Source organism: Diadema antillarum, unplaced genomic scaffold, assembly GCF_040938485.1.
Source record: "Diadema antillarum isolate AM-2024a unplaced genomic scaffold, OU_Dant_1.0 seq00000292_RagTag, whole genome shotgun sequence".
NCBI lineage: Eukaryota > Metazoa > Echinodermata > Echinoidea > Diadematoida > Diadematidae > Diadema > Diadema antillarum.
In genome coordinates, this window is record NW_027271318.1 from 346,070 (window position 1) to 363,831 (window position 17,762).

Genomic DNA, 17,762 nt, shown 5'->3' on the forward strand with positions numbered 1-17,762 from the left:
CTACAGACATCTGTAATTTTCTTTTTATTGGGAAACAGAAGGGCAGGATGCAGTTTGGGCATCAGGCTCATGGGTTCTGATTTACTGGGATAGGTTCACAACAAATAAGGGGGGGTCTACACACGACAAAAGGCACAAAACATCTGGTTCCCAACCACGATAATGCTGTCTGCTGCCCTCGGATCACTTGATACGACTCACGGAAGTTTCGACCAAAATGACTGCCTTTAAAAGTTCTTAAAAACAAAAATAAATATTCTGATGAAGATATGCAGTGGATAAATAATTAGGTTTCCTGGGATACCTTGTACTGTATTTCAAGATTGTCAAGGTGGCACTGTAAAACAAGGAATGTTCGCATGCATTTTAATTTCGCGAATTTCGCGAGTGCCAAGATTCGCAAAATTAAAATGCACACGAAAGTTTTTGTCTACACTATATGCATTGGATGCCAGGGGCAGTTCGCGAAAATTTCATGCCGCAAAAAAGGCCGTCGGCTCCAATTCGCGAAAAATTCATGCCGCTAATATCTCATGTTTTACAGTATATACAGTCTGTTTCATATAGATTTGCTTGGTTACAGCAAAATTGAAGTTGTGTACTTTTTTTTTTCCATATACAATACTGCACATGCAATATTCTGTGGTCTTTATACTTACATTTTCCAATATTTTGTTATTGTATATCTCTGCTTTCAAAAGAAAAAGAAAAAACTTTCTCCTCCATTCAAAATATTATGAGACAGTTCAGGTGTTATGTAAAGATCTTCCTAAATGTCATGCTCCTTTTACTTATACCAACCATTTGCATACATAATATGAAACCAAAAATGGTGTAAAATATGCCCTGAGTTTATCAAATTCTCACAGAACAATACTCAAAATATATACATGCTAAAAACATCCAATAAGGTTATACAGGTGCCACTGAATTGTGCGTGATATGATTTTCGACATACAATACTGACAAGCAGCTCCCAAACATGGACGTCTGAGTTACCTGCACCCCATATGGATAAAGCACCTCTACAAACAAATATCAACCCAAAGAAAAGCATGTATTATACCTTGCAGCATCACAACACAGTGAAAGACACGCTAATGAACTGGCAGCAAACAATATAGTATCAATATACTTAAGGAGGTAAAGACTAAAACATGCAGGTTTGGAATAGTAAATACCAAAATGACAATTGTCATTTTTGACAGGCTAGTTGTTGGGACAGTCTGAGAAAAAAAAAAAACCACATAAATAAATAAAACACACTTCAGTAGTCCTTGTCTTGGTATAGCATCTGAAACCAGTATGAGAGTGTGTTTTGGGAGGCACTGTCAAAATTTTTTTTGGTCAGTTTTAGCCATGTAGAGAATATTTACCAAACACCCACGTTTGAGCTGTGTTTCAATCACACAATAATCAAATCCCTAATCTCTTAATCTACCAAGTGGGAAAAGTTTCCAGTGAAACTATCAATGGATTTATCTTTTGGTTGTTGGGCTTAATCGCTAGGCTAAACTAGGTGTTGGAAATGCCATTATACACAAGGAATGAATACACTTAGAACATCTGTTGTTTTACACTGAATATCCATGACTCTGCCAGTCAGCTGAAAAAAAAAAATGGACATAACTTCTGCCAATTTTTACCACATTACACACAACTCTTCAACAGCGCTTAAATTCATCATTTTCTGGAGGCAAAGCCACTTTTCTGAAGGCCAACGTGTTCTAAGACAGCAAATATAAGAAGTTCTAAAAAGGGCATGAACTTCCCCCAAAAACCAAACAGTGATTTCAATAGGGGCATCCACGGCCATTGCCTTGGTGATCTTGGCTTGACTTAAGCCATGCTTGTTCATATAATAAAAAACCTGATTTCAGTGCAAATCAAATCAGAAGCACCGCTTCATATTTCCAGCATCACCTCTGGATGGAAAAATAATGAATGGCACTAAAGATATGTTCACAAAACTTAACTATTTCAAAAACAAAACTAATGAATAATGGCCCACTCTAATTGGCATGCCAAAGTGTGAACGTCTCAGGGCCACGTCTCAGAAACGTGAGGTGTCTCTGCCAAAGAGGAGGGTCTTGGTCCAGTCTATGGGAACCTGCATACGCAGCCGCCAGCTGCCAAGGCGTGTCAGGTAAGCCGACCGCCACAGTACCCATGAACTGAATCCTGGGGTAGAGGGTACAGAGACAGAAACAAAATAATGATGTCACAAAATGCATGATTCTTTTTTTTTCTCTCTCTCTCATTTTGTTTGCCATTTATAGACTATTACATTCTGGCATTGCTTAGCATTTCAATAGAAGTATGACTAAATTGTTTCAGATTTTATAACTGCCAGCCACTCAATCTAAAATGTAAATTTCTTGTCTGGTATTCCTGGCAAACAAACAAACAAGAAATCAGAACAAGGCACTATCAAAGTGCTATATCCAATTTCACAAATTGAACATAGCCATTTCAAGTGAGCCCTATAGCATCTCCAAGCATGAAGATGTTTGGCTTATATAAACATATAATATAATATTATAATCATATATAAGCTTTTAACATACAACAAGTCTTCAATTGTCACAATACTACATTTCATGGGATGAGAGAGCACTGACATGTACACTCATATACATATAGAATGATAACAATGCAATAACTTCAACAGTCATGAAAATGTGGCTATCATGCTTTTTTACACTTTTTCACCAATTTTCCCCATTATTTACTAATTCATCATATGTACATGTATTTTTTTTTCTTCTGCCATAATTTGTCTATCCAATCTGTGTAATCTTTTCACGCCAGTAATTTATTATCAATGGTATCTTTATTCAACAAATCATTGATCGCAGCCAGAGGCTGAATTACAAATGATTTTACAAAAGTGAAAAATATACATACACAGTATTACATAAATATACAAATGTAAAATTACAAAATCAAAATAACATGCAGGCCCATACAAAACAAGAACAATTCAACGACAAAAGAAAACCCTCAGGCACTGCATACATGAGAAAATAATGAAAGTTTGAATTGACGTGGACCTCTGACCCTAAAGTTTCCAAAACAATCACTGCCAATCAGTACATAAATATTCACTAAGTTCCATGAATGTACCTTGAATCATTTCCGAGATATAAAAATGGGATTTTGACATTTTCACTTGACGTTTGACCTTCGACCTTATGCCCCCCTCCCCCCCCCCCCCCAAAAAAAAAAAGAATCTTTATTAAGTAATACGAATATACATGTACACAAAGCTTTAAAAAAAAAAAAAAAACTCCGGTTAAAACTAATCTAATGAGACCTTCAAGCCAGTCAAAGAAGCTTTCCTTTGTGTAGGCTCCATCACATTTCTCATTTACTATGGTACTGCAACATTTCCTTGTCCGTGACCGTTTGTATTTACGCCCAGTAAGCTAATTCAGCTGTACTGTATTTGTTATTTCTATGTATTTTCATCTGAGCAATATGAAACTAAACCTGAACTAATCTTCTAGTAGTGAAGGTAAACTCATTAGTATTGGTCTGTGTTATATCATAAAAATTTGCAATAACACATTACTTGTTATAAAATGGGCTTTAGAATCTCTGCAATCTGATTGGTCAATTGTCGTGCATTGATTTTTACTAATCCACACTGAGCAATGCATCCGATAAAATCCGAATACATGGCTCAAGTCTTGTATAGTGTTGTAGGTGTACCGGATGCATGATGGGGAAAATGATTGTACTTCACTAATCAACAGGCCCATTTCATAACACAAATAACGCACAGGACTATTTCGTGGATCAGTGAGAATTGGATGCTCCCGTTTAACTTTGGAACAGTCTAAAACCCACTCGCTGTGTTCGTGGGTTTAAACAATTCCAAAGTTAAACTCGCGCATCCAAATCTCACCGATCCACTCTGTCCTGTGCATCATTTGTATAATGATTCAGTCCTTTAGTTCACTGGTCAACTCACCCTGAGTCTTCATGGCAGGTGTGTCAGCCAGTGCCTTGTAGTCCCCGACATAGGCCAGCATCCCAAAGCCCTGGAACTGATAAGGCGGCAGGTCTGAGGCCGGTCCTTGGTGAGCAAGGAGCTTGGCAAGGTATCTGCCCTGTCTCTCGGCAACCTACATGAAGAAGGGGGGTGGAGGGGAGAGGAAGGGGAAAGAAGGGTTTAGGGATGAGGGGGAGGTAAGAGGGAAGGAGGATGAGGGGAGGAAAAGAGGGGAGGGGGATGGAGAGAAGAGGAGGAGAGGCAGGAAAGAGGGAGACGGGAGATGAGGCAGGAAAGGGAAGTATGGAAGAGGGGATGGGTGGAAGATAGGGGAAAGAGAAGGGGAGAAAAGCAAGGAGTAAGGGATGAGGAAGGGATGAGGAAGGGAGGAGGAAGAGAGGAGGTAAGGGAAGGAGATAAGGGGAGGAGGAACAGGGAGGAGGAAAGAAGGGGAGAGGGGGAGAGGAGGCAGGAAAGGGAAGTGGGGAAAAGGGTGAGGGAGGGGGAAATACAATAGTAAGATGATATGGGAAAAATAAGGGAGAGGAGAGGGGAAGCAAGAAGGGGGAATGGGGGAAGAAGGTGGAGAAAAACGGGAAAAAGAGGGGCGGAGCAAGTAGGAAAGGGGAGATAATTGAAGGAGGGGAGGATTATATAATGGTGCAGTGAGATAACATCTTATAATAATAAGAGATGATATGGAAGATATGGAAGATACAGGGTGACAGATAGCAGCTGTTCATTTGATATCTCTCCATAGGTGCACCATAATCCATGCTGTATGTGATTACAGACATGTTGCAGGGTTGTCAAAAGACAAGAGATATTAAGGTAAAGGAGGTATTTTGTACTTTCATATCGTCTGTTCAAAATTATGGTTATAGTTAGGTGGAAGGTAAACCTTATGCAAATAAAAAAGCTTGGCAGGTCACAGCTATGTCTACATAGCACACAGAAGGATTTAATGCGCACCTGTGCAGTACACGGTAGAGGGTCTTCCTCTATCTCCCCGCAGTCGCCGATGGCGAAGATGCTGCCGTCGTCGACCTCGGCCACCTGTAGTCTTCTGTTGGTCAGCAGCTGGCCCTGCTGGTTTTTAGGTAGGTCCAGGGACTCCACAAATGGCCTTCATGCGGTTCATGAGAAATACAGAAGAACAAAATGATACTTAGGAAAAAAAATGATGAGATACTTCTACTGAAACACATAAAGAGTTTCATCGCAAAATGGGCTAAGCACCATCTTTTAACATTTTAAAGTTCGTCATCAGATACAATAGAATGAAACCTTTCCAATGAGACCTCACTTGTAATATAACAAGGAATATTTTGAAGTTATGATTGAAAGTAGTTTTATTTCCTTATTGTCTTCTCTGTTTTTAGCAGCTTTAATCACAACTTAACAATAATAGTGTTAGCTCATTTTGCGATAAAACTTTCCAAGTTTTTCATGTCAAAATTAAAGCACATAAACTCAGCTATAGAAACTTTCATAAGCACTTTGAAAGCAAGGACAACCTCAGAATTGCTTTTTTTTTAATGTTAAGCTTTTACTTATCCAAACCTATTCAATCCAAATTTTGGTTTCATTACTAACATCTTCTCTTTCAAGGTAAACGGTCACTTGCTATCACTCGCTCTTTGAAATGAAACATATGGCAATTACCTGCCTTTAACTGCTAGACACACACACATACACAGGTAAAGGAGAAGCTAATCCCTTACGAGATTTTCTTCATGAACAACTTGTCCCTAACAGTGTATAAAATTGGTCAAGACTTAAAACGAACTGCATGATCATTACATCTGCACAACAAGGCACTGTGTAACTGTAAAATCAAGTCTGACATATTCTGTGCACACATTCTGCCAGTTTAAAAAGTTGAATTTTGCAAACAATATATTATTTCAGTGAATTTCCCATGCCAGATGTTGTCCAATGCAGACGCCAGTGCCTCACCTGGGAGCAAGACCAGTTGACCAGACGACCAGGCCACAAGGGATGGTCCTCCCATCGGACAAAGTGACACTGTCTGCCTGGACACCTTGTGACACAAAATATTAATCAGGATGAATTAGAGTTTAATAGAAAGATGACATCCTACAAGTCCAAATCACTGATTTATCACCTGGCAGATTTTTTTTTTCCTTTTCCCAAATATTCATGAGCATGATACAGTATTGGTGGAGGTGAGAATTGGGCTTGCAACTTTTTGCGAGATACCAAGAAAACACTTATGAAATAGTACAGAGCATACCATTTTAAAAGAAATTCAAAGTTTATTTGATGAAAATCGGGTTTGGAATGACTGAAACATCCAAAAATAAAGTAAAACAAAGTGATCGTAATAAAGTGTGGGTCCCACACTTTATTAGAATCGCTCTTTTTGGATATCTCAGCCATTTCAAAACCAATTTTCATCAAATAAATGTCGAATTCCTCATAGAATTACATGCTCTTTCATATTTCATAAAAGGTTTCTCATTATCTCACAAAAAAATGTTAGAAACCTGAAATTAGGTTTCAACCAAAACTATACAATCCCTTTAGAATGGTGACACCCTTCTCATCAGAATCACTAATCAATCACCTTAGCCATTTCTTTCTTCCTCTTTTCTTGAATATTCATGATCATGAATTAGAACAATGACAATGTACCAGTAAGAATCACTGATTCATCACCTCAGCCTATTTTTTTTCTCCTTCCATTTTTCTGGAATATTTATGATCATGAATTAAAACATTGACATTCTACCAGTAAGAATCACTGATCCATCACCTCGGCCTATTTCTCCTTCCATTTTGCCAGAATATTCATGATCATGAATTAGAACGATGACATCCTACCTGTCAGAATGACTGATCCATCACCACAGCCAATTTTTCATCCTCTTCTCAAATATACATGAGCATGAATTAGCATGATAACATCCTACAAGCCAGAATCACCGATTCATCACCTCAGTCATTTTTTTATTTTCATTTATTTTTATTTTATTTCATTTTTTACTCTTCTAACCTGAAAAGTGAGCTATTCAAGATAGACAAGAAGTAAATGTTACTACAGTATTTTGTTTTGATTTTGTTTTTTATTTTAATACCTATATGGTGAACAAGCTCTCTCCTCAAAAGACATTGATATGTCTCTTCAAAATAGACATCACTAATGAAGATAAGCAGAAGCAAATCTGTGCCAAGTCCACTGAGCAACTTGGAGCATTAGGGGCATCTTTCTTTCGCTATTTGTCTCAAAAAACCCGAGCCATTACTGTTTCTGTTTGAAGTGATGATAATGCCTATCAAATTTAGCTATTTCTATGCAAGCAGGGCTACCCCAGGTCTGGGCTACCCCAGTGAAAGTCCTCTTGATTTCACTTAGTGTATAAGAAAACTGAATAGAATGGCAAGTACAAATAAGTTCATGGAGTTTGATGCAATGGGCCATATTACTGCAATATCACTATCATCATCAAGTTACAGAACTTTCTAGAAAAGTAAGTGTTGTATCCACATCCACAAATAAAACATCAATTATCAATTCTCACATTGTGGATTTCAACGCATTTAATATAGTATGTGGCTTCAAAACATGATTTGAGAAATCCTAGAAATATGGAACATATCATGCTTTTGCAGTTTATCTCTTTCACAAACCAAAGATCAATAAGAAAAAAACAAAAGCAATACAAGTCCAGCTTGCAGATGTAATGATATAACATATCTGTATCAACAGACAAACAAACAACAAATTGATTAATTGAAAATACTGAAATTATATTCATGGATAATGGAGCACGTTTCTACTGGACACCTTGTATCACCTCGCATCATCGCAAATTTTTGTCCCCCACATCACCTTGCATTTAAGAACTGTTTCTAATGAGCAATAAATATGGGGTGATGCGTATCTCTATAATTCAATACTTCTGGCACACTGTAAATTTTGTCACCCGCTATGTTGCATCTAAAAAATTGTCCCTCGCATCATCTTGCATCAACCACTTTAATAAAACCCTCACATTACCCACTACGCGATGTGTTTCTATTGAGGAAAAAAATTGAGGTGTCATCGCATATCGCCATGCATCGTCGCGTATCACTGCGAATCACCATGCCGACCTCGCATCACCTCAAATTTTAATCGCTCAGTAGAAACGAGTTCATAGATACATCGAGATGACATCACACTCACTGCTGACGTTGGCTTGGATGAGTTCCATCTGGCTCCTGGCACGGATCTTCTTTTCTGCGTACTGCTGGAGCTTCTTGTTGAAGGCGCCCAGTATCTTGCGACCCTCGATGAGCGACACTTGTACGTGGCCCTGCTCCTGCTTATAGAGTCTTGAGACATCCTGCCGTAAAAGGGAAGAAGACAAAGTATTCATTCATTCATTCATTCATTCATTCTTTCTTTCTTTCCATCTCCAACAAAACTTGTAAATACAATTTTTTGTTTACATAAGATGTAAGCACAAGAAGAGAAAGAGAAAAGACATTTACAATGTCTCACAGGGGCAATACTGGTCAATATTTGTATGAGTGTGACAGAAAGGGAAAAATTTGGTAATTTAAAAAAATTATGTCGTTTGGTGAAGATAGAATCCTCTCAGAGTAAAACAAAGGTTGCATGATGAGAGGGAATTGGTGGACAGATGACTCTGTTCTGCAGCACATTTGATGATTATGCACACTAGAAAACTTTCTCGCTTTCAGTTGAACAGCTCAATTCAAACAACTGAAAACATATTTATTCTGAAACCCTGCGGTAGTCACTTAAAGGGATCACACAGTTTTGGCTGAGACCTAACATCAGGTATCTAACAGTCACTCTTTGGTGAGATGAGAAAACTCTTATGAAATATGAAAGAGCATATAATTACATGAGGATTTCAATGTTTATTTGACGAAAATTGCTTTTGAAATGGCTGAGATATCCAAAACAGAGCGATTCTAATAAAAGGTGGGACCCACCTTTTATTATGATTGCTTTGTTTTACTTTGTTTTTGGATTTTTCAGCCATTCCAAAACTGATTTTCATCAAATAAACTTTGAATTCCTCTTAGAATGGTATGCTCTGTACAATTTCATTTAGTGTTTTCTTGGTATCTCACAAAAAGTTAAAAGTCTAATTCTCATCTCTACCAATACTGTACCATCCCTTTAACTTGCACTATCACTTCTTGGTAGTTTTTATATAGTTTGACTCCAACGCTGACCCAGGTATGACATCCAAAATCACTTCATATCGACTGGAGAAGGTGCTTTACACATATCAACTATCATTCTGATTACTGTGGTAGTTTTTCCTTTGCCAAATACCAATCACACTAACCAAACACATATTTACACACACATACACAAAAATTTTCAATGAGTATCGGTCCTAGTATCCCTTTTCGGGTACAGACCCAAAGCCGATTTCCATACCTCTTTGACAAAATCATACAACTCTGCTCCAAACTCCACCCCTGTCGGTCCCCCTCCCACGATGATGATGTGCAGCAGCCGTTTCTTCTCCTCCTCCGAGATGCCCGGATGCAGGGCCAGCTCAAAGTTGCTCAGGATGCGGTTCCTGATCGCCCTGGCGTCACTGACTTCCTGAATTAGAGAGAGAGGGGCAAGTCGCTCAAAACAAAGCACTGTCAGGGTGTTTGGCAATTTTTGGCTCTTCAAAGTAAACACTTGTTTTGCATGTACTCATGATGAGGTCAACGGCAGGTATGCTCCTCAGTATAAAAGACTGTAGCAACAACAAATTATCCTTCAAAATACCCTTGCATCTGGCATTTTTTAGGAGCCGGACAAGCAAATTCAAACACAAATTTGAATTGCCTTGGAGCTTAACTGTATGTCTTCTTTTTGCAATCATATTCCACGAAATGAAATCTTCTTGCCTGAAAAAGAATAGTACTAAAGGCCTATCACGTGCCCTAGAGTTACACACATTTTGGTTTACCTTCAGAAAGAATGTGTGCTCCCGTACACCGGGCACACCAAAGGTGTTGCTGACGGCACCGACAGAAATCACCAGCTTGTCGTACTCCAGATTGTACAGCGTGCTGCGATCAATGACACTCTGGCAGGTTACCACCTAAAATGAGTTTGCATATAAAAAATGATCCATAGAAATACATCAAACATTCTTTATGCTTTATGTCACTACTGGCGTCAATGACATTTTTCTTTTTTTGGTGGGGGGGGGGGTGTTATATCTTGACTGTACAGCTATTGTGCACACATGAACTTTATATAACCAGTTGAAGACTAGTCCCGGGTATAATCGGGCAGGTGTCTATGGGAAACATGTGTTATAGCAAAATCAGTTCATCCTCAACAGGTTAAAGTGAAGTTAACATGGAATGGCATTGCATGAGGGGTAGCTGAAAATACATCCTGAGGAAACTGAGTGACCATGAGCATCTGATGGTGCATACCTTGTTCTTGACATCCAAGCTCATGGCCTCAGAGAGATGAAAGTGATCCGACTGTCTGAATCCAACATTCCTCACGGGCTCAATGATGCTCCTGTAAAACAAGAGAGTCATGTCAATCTATCCTCAACTGAAATGCAAAAGATACTTAACATGAGGCTTTGGCCCTGATGCTGAGCGTGGTCATATCTTAGTGGATTTGAAAGTGAGAGCTGATACCTCTGTAAAAGCTATTGATATATCAGACCTTCACAGGTCTCAAAAACAGCAACACTCTCATCAACATAATTCTATGGATATAGGTCAGATTTGCAAGTAAGAATTATTGACTATTGTGTGACTAACAAGTACAGAAATGTCTGAAAGTTCGCTGATGTTTTAATTCAATCTTGATCCAAGAGTATCAATGCTCACATGCTAGATACTTCAAGTTTATGAGAATTGAAGCAATTTGGAAAAGCAAGTGCTCATTAACACACAAAATGTATCATATCATATCCAATCAAGACATTGTTTAGCACGGCTTGTGTGTGAGTGCCAAATATTATTTTCCACCAGAGCAAAGTCAATGGGATCAGCCTCGAAGGCCAATGGCCTACTGCTGATTTCCTCCACCATTTATTTTAATTGTTATGTCAATCTTGAACACACACTTTTTAACTTTTAACTGTGATTATGTACTTATCCAAAATGATTTTTGGTGTGTATATGTATGTGTTAGAACTGATTGATTGTATATTTATATGTTTTTACCTGAACTTGTGGAAATAAACTAAACTGAACTGAACTGAAACTGAATTTCTTGGTGAGATCTTACCTGAACTCCAGGGTGCCCACCGTGGTACTGGCTAGGAGGGGTGTAAATAGGAAGTGATTTCTAGGGCTGATGACCACCACATCATACAGGGACTTGTCCACGTTCCGCAGGACACTGTAGCCGCCCCATCCCGTCCCTAGGATTATGAGCCTCTGCCGCCGACCCCCGACACCGGCTGGATTTGAGGCAGCGGCTGATGAAGATGATCGCAGTGACACCGCTGATGATGAAGGCACTGACAAAGTACTGTGCGATGAGGAGGAGGATGTCAGCAGAGCACTGGAGGATGATGCTGATGACGATGACGACAATGATGAAGACGATGATGATAATGATGATAAAGATGTACAGGATGTTGATGCCACTCTTTTCAAAACTACTTTGTGCATCCCTGATATTACTGTCTGAGGTAACTCTGAACTTCTAACTGAAGTAGCTGCTCTCCAACTTCTGCTGCACTGGCTGAATTGCACATTTTGAACTTGATCAAGCGGCCTCATACCAGCAGACCACCCCTGGAAGACTCCTAGCCTATGCATTGTGCAAAGAAATACATATCTTTTCACTGCCATGGCTGTTTGTGTCATCATTTATATCATCAATGCTGGCACCAATTTGCTCTGAGATGAAATGCAATGAAGACCACAGATGGTAGAACTGTAAAGCTGGTACAAGATCTGAAAAAAAAGAAGAAGGAAAGAACCACCTAAATAATACTTAATAGCAAATGATAAAGTAGATGCTGAACAACAAAATGTAATAGATTTCCTATTCTAGGCACACTCGCTAGAAAATAAATCCACACTTAAAATTCTCTAAAGGATGTTCACTGAATTCAAATATATATCAAATGTCATACATGATATTTGAATGAAAGATTGGTCTGCATCTGGTCATGTGGGGTATATGTTCCACTGAGACTACGTCTGGCTTCACGGAATCCCCTCCTATACTACAGAGAGCTATTAAAAAAAAAAAAAAAAGACTTACCGGTAACTCTTTATGTGCCATGTTCACACGCCCAACTCAGTCGACAGCATGCCAACTTCGCATATTCTGCTCAAACGCGCAAACCTGCCCAAACTGATAAATAAATCATCAAATGCCACACTACAATGAAAGCATTTCTCGCGATACTATTCCTGTCACATGTGGCTTGCATTTTATGCGATAATTGACTATTAAAGGACAAGTTCACCTTCATAAACATAATGATTGAGAGAATGCAACAATATTAGTAGAACACATCAGTGAAAGTTTGAGGAAAATTGGACAATCGATGCAAAAGTTATGAATTTTTAAAATTTTTGTGTTGGAACCGCTGGATGAGGAGACTACTACAGCTTGTGAGTCATATGCGTACAACAGTATAAAGAAAATGTAAAGAAAATTCAACATATTTTCACTTTTTTCGCATAATAAAAGAGCACTTGACTTGCCTCTTTCTAAAGGCAGGGGGAATAATATTACCCATAACATTTGTCGATAACGAGTCGGGGGAATGTGTACTTTTTTCAAAAGATGAAATTTTGTGAAATTCTCTTTATATTTTCCTTATAAGGCCAAGTAAAAAAAGAAAGTAGTTTCTCGTCCGGGTTTTTTGAGCAAGGCGATGAGGGAGGTCCTTACTATTTGATATCTTACTATTTTTTCAAGGATCGTCAAAAGGAAAGTAATATGTGTTTCTCGTCCGGTAATTCTGAGAAAGGTAACGAGAGAGGGATTTACAATTTTCTATATTCAATTTATGAAATGAAATATCACTCTGGTAGCTGTGTTATGAGACCAGGTCCCAAGTGTACGTCTTGCCTGCACTCTGTGCATTTTCAAACAAATAGATATATGTGCCATACTTGAAATGAAACTTCATGCATGCAGAAATACATTTGCTTTTTCTTTCCACTACAGATGTCAAGGGAAAATGACCATCTTAATACTGGTATTTAGTGTTGTAATGGCTTTTCTGATACCAGTGTTCTTGCAATTCTGATGTATTGTGCTATCAATTGAAACAGGTATAAAACATGTCTTTCAACAAATGTACGACTGAAATAAATTCCATGATATTCAAAACACTGCTTTATCTATTGGTGTTTGTGACTTTTTGTGTCCACACAGCTGGTATGTATATCTGCAGTTCTTCACAGTACAATGGATTGTAGCACATTCAACTGGAAACTGGCTTGTACAATTGCAGATGGATGTCAAAATGATACTGATATGGCATTCTAGCATTAAACGTTTAAAGATGTTTCTTCATGTTCTAAAAAGACATTTGATAATCACTCATTATTTGGATGATGAATGATTGTATAACAGTACACACTACAGATGATACCACTCACGGCTGTGTCCGTGAATTTACATCGTGAAGAAAAGTATTCCGCAGAAATACGAGACAAACCAGAATCCGTGGAAAAGTTGTTTATTTTGTAGATACACCCATTTAATAATTCTACATTTGCTGGAAAAGCGCATTCATTTTCTCTTCAAAATAGAATGTATCGCCGTGACAGACCAGGGGATGGGGACCCTGGACAGCTACAAAACACGCACACTTTGCCGATATACGGTGCGGCACGGCCACTGCACTGGCACCAGGGAGGTGTGGACCTCCCTGCTGGCAGGGCGTACCTTCCGACACTGCACACACATGCACATAGTCACAATGACATGAAAATGTATACAAACTCGATACCGTACAATCCTCACAAGCATTTGTACAGTACAATTCATCCGCTTAAAATATCAGAAACGGGGAAAAATACGAACAACGCGCGAAATATGCGTGGAATATCAGCGATTGTTCGCAAAAATGTTGCCGCTATCGCGTTCACGACGTACCGAGTGCGCTGTACATCACAGCCCAGTAGGCCGGCCCGCCGCGCCGCCCATCCAACTACAGTGCAGTTCGACTGCTTTGTGGGTCATTCCTTCTTGCCGATCGGCCGAGCTCGCAGTGTGAAATGCATGCGTTATTACATACGCACTACACCCAGAAGCTACAGCTGTACTACAGTCTACAGCTAAGTAGAGGACGCAAGGCGTAAAAATTAGAAATGAGACGTCACGATTGTTAGGTGAATTGTTGATTTTTTTTTTTTTTTTTTTTTCGGCGGCCGAAAAAATAGTAAATATCAAAAAAGTCGATGCGGCAACTGAAAATCGATGCGGGCGGGGAGCGGGCTGGGACGAGAATTATGAATTTCTTGGTATTTTCAGCGCCATTTGGAAAATAGTAAATAGTAAAAAAATCGATGCGGCGGCCAAAATCGATGCGCGCGAGGACGAGAAACTGGTTTCTTTTTTTACTTGGCCTAATGTTGTACGCATGTGACATCTAAGTTATTCACACATTGCAGTAGTCTTCTCATCCAGCGGTTACTGCACAAAAACTTCAAAAATGCATAACTTTTGAACGGATTGTCCGATTTTCCTCAAACTTTCAATGATGTGTTCTACTAATATTGCTACATTCTCTCAATCCTTATGTTTATGAAGGTGAACTTGTCCTTTAAGCAGCGTTCCTTCCGGGATTTGTTACTATTTTTGTCACTATTTTGTGTGTAGCTGCAGATCATAAAAAATAACAATACAATCATAGATTTGCCATTCAATTTTATACATCAAAGCAAAGCTTGGCATTTTCTCTGCAACTCTGTGCATTACATGTCCAGCGTAACAAAAATCTATGAAAATTACATATAGATTTGAAAAACAGAATGTTTTCCCAAAGCATATTGCTACCTCAGAATAATGTAGCACATCACACAGGGGGTTTACACCATGGCACATTAAGAGTTTAAAAAAAAAAAAAATCCTTCAGACAGACGGATTTTTCTGTCTAACATGGTATTTGCTTCTTAAAATACATGTAGTGCTTGGAATCCAAAACAAAAAGAGTGAAAACTGTCCTTGAACTGTCTAAAATATTCCTAATCAAATATTATCACTTTGCAGTGTCTCATCATTAGCTTTATAAAGCATTTGTAGTTTGTTTCATTACCAAACAAAACCATATTTAATCAAATAGACTTGTGAGAACAAATGAGAACAAACTGTTCGTCTGTTTCAATGTAGGGTCCTAGACTCTAGTATTGTGTCTCTAATTTACTCTATTGTGACTCTAATTTACCCTCATTACTGTCCGCAAAATACCCCTGACCCTACCTAAGGCACCTTGACATAACTATAGGCCTGTGATAAACACCATTCAATTTTGTGATCAATGTTGGTCATCTAATGTCTATAGACTAGCTCGCATGGATACAATGTCAATGGAGTCCTACATCAAAGTTAAAATTGGTGAGCTTCCCTCGTAACAATAACATTGTCCCACGCACTTCATTTTGTGTGGTGCCTTTGGATATTTCCACAATTACAATAACAAACCTTTCTTGATTTTGTCCTAATAAATGCTCTAGGGTCATAAATTATGGTACACAACGCGCTCCCGTTGTACATTATAATAACAAGAAATCATAAGCAGTTTAAACGGAACTTACGGCACTCTTTGCACCCTAATATTACGGAGTTACGGGATGTGGGCATGCCGACGCCGGACGCCTCCGCTCAAACCACTACTACTGTACTATAGAAGTACATGTACAGGATACGTACCCGCGGCCTCCCCGCCCCGCCCCGCCGCCGCCGGCTGCCCCGCCCCCTCTCATTTCTGAGTTGTGTGTGATTACCTAACAGTTGTTGTTGTTGTTCTTTTAGAATTATGGAGCTCTCTGCCGGGCGGGCAATTTGCTCCAAAATATGTATTTATTTGAATATTCACTTAAATTCAATTGTAGAACCTACACTACTTCTAATTATTTACAAAAATGTTATTATATTCTTACCAGCATGCCATGATCACCCTATAAAAGCACCTTCCTGCATGCAGGGGCGTCAATCCGTTTTCATGATTAGGGTGGGTTGGGAGGCGGGGGGGGGGGCAAAACTTCAGTAATTTCTATTTGATTTTTATAATTTACATTACAAAAACATTACTGTCGAGGTGTGAATTTTCTTCCACTGTCTCCCTTTGCCTCTATACTCCCTCTCAGAGGGAGACAAATTGAAGGAAATTCACACCTCAACCTTCACCCCTCTGATATAATCTCTTTTGCTAAGTGGTTACTCTCGAATGTATTAACACCAGGGGCGGATCCAGGAACTCCGGAAAGGGGGGGGGGGCGCAAAATAAAAAAAAATAATAAAGGAGGCGCACGCCCCCTTTCATTTCTTTTTTAATTTCTTTTATTTTAACAAAAAATAAATAAAAGGGGCGCCCGGATTCACCACTAAACACATACAGTATACAATCAGCAAACCACAATAATCATGTCATCTTCATATTCATTAGATCACGGTCATCATTATCCCTCCAAACGTTAAAAACAAAAAAACAAAAACAAAAACAAAACTTAAATGGCGCGTGACCTGTATTATACTAGTACATTAATAAAGTTACATAGACTTACACCGTACATGCGGCACCCCCCCCCACACACACACACCAAAAAAACCATCTCCCTATACATGCCCTCTTACTCGTCCCCCCCCCCCCCCCCCCCCCCCATGCAGCGCTTGGGTTCCCGCTCTTAGTCCCAATATTCCTGCACAGGATAGTGCATGCAAACATAATTTTCCTCTATTAGAATTGCCAACTTCTTTTCCTCTTCAATACTTGCACTTATATTCTCCTCTGAATTGTGTTGAAAGATGGCAAAATGCCTGTACGTGTAGGCCTATACTTCTTGACTTATTATGTATTGCAGCAAAATAATCAAAAGACATGTGCGAGGGAAAATCCCCCTCCCACTCCCACACAGGGTATTTTGCATTTTTAGACCTGAAATTCAGCGATGGTGCATACTCGATGGAAAAGAAGTCAGAAAACATTTTCAGGGAGATGTATCTCTGCTCTTGTTCAGTGCGTGCGTCATCACTTGCACTTTGTAAGTCGTACTATAAGGGGGAGCTCCGTTGTGTGGGAGGGGATACACCCCCGGGGGTACCGCCTCCCACACAACGGAGCTTTTGCATTTTTAGAATTGAAATAAAATGATCTGATCCACACTATAGCCTGTTTGGGAAAAGTGCGGAAAATTGTTAATCCTCAAAGTGTACTCTGTAAAAAAAAAAAATCGAGTGAAAATATTCACTCTTAAAGGAGTGAATACAAAAAAGAGTGAATTTAGAGTGAAATTGGAGTGAATTTTGAGTGAAAATGTTCATTTTCACTCATTTTGGAGTGACCTCAGGGATCACTCGAAGATTTTGGAGTGATCCCTGAGGTCACTCTAAAACGAGTGGAAATGAACATTTTCACTCCAGATTCACTCTAAATTCACTCTTTTTTGTATTCACTCCTTTAAGAGTGAATATTTTCACTCGATTTTTTTTTTAGAGAGTACTAAGTCTGTGGCGGGGGATCCGAGCAAGTGGAGGGTCTGGTATCCCCTTCCCATTCGAACTAGTTCCAACACTGGCTAATCAACTATATAGTTATTCAAACAGAAG

At 39.1% G+C, this 17,762-nt stretch overlaps 1 protein-coding gene across 1 annotated transcript; it reads right to left on the bottom strand.

Annotated features, from left to right (window-relative positions):
• Positions 1 to 1,920: 1,920 nt before the first annotated feature.
• On the bottom strand, positions 1,921 to 11,557 carry LOC139730119 (uncharacterized; the record flags this gene model as incomplete). Its single annotated transcript, XM_071641022.1, has 9 exons — positions 1,921 to 2,181; positions 3,977 to 4,130; positions 4,970 to 5,123; positions 5,957 to 6,041; positions 8,190 to 8,349; positions 9,426 to 9,596; positions 9,955 to 10,089; positions 10,433 to 10,523; positions 11,247 to 11,557. Coding segments are annotated over 9 exons (1,389 nt in total), but the record flags the coding sequence as incomplete, so codon positions are not given.
• Between the last annotated feature and the right edge of the window lie 6,205 nt (positions 11,558 to 17,762).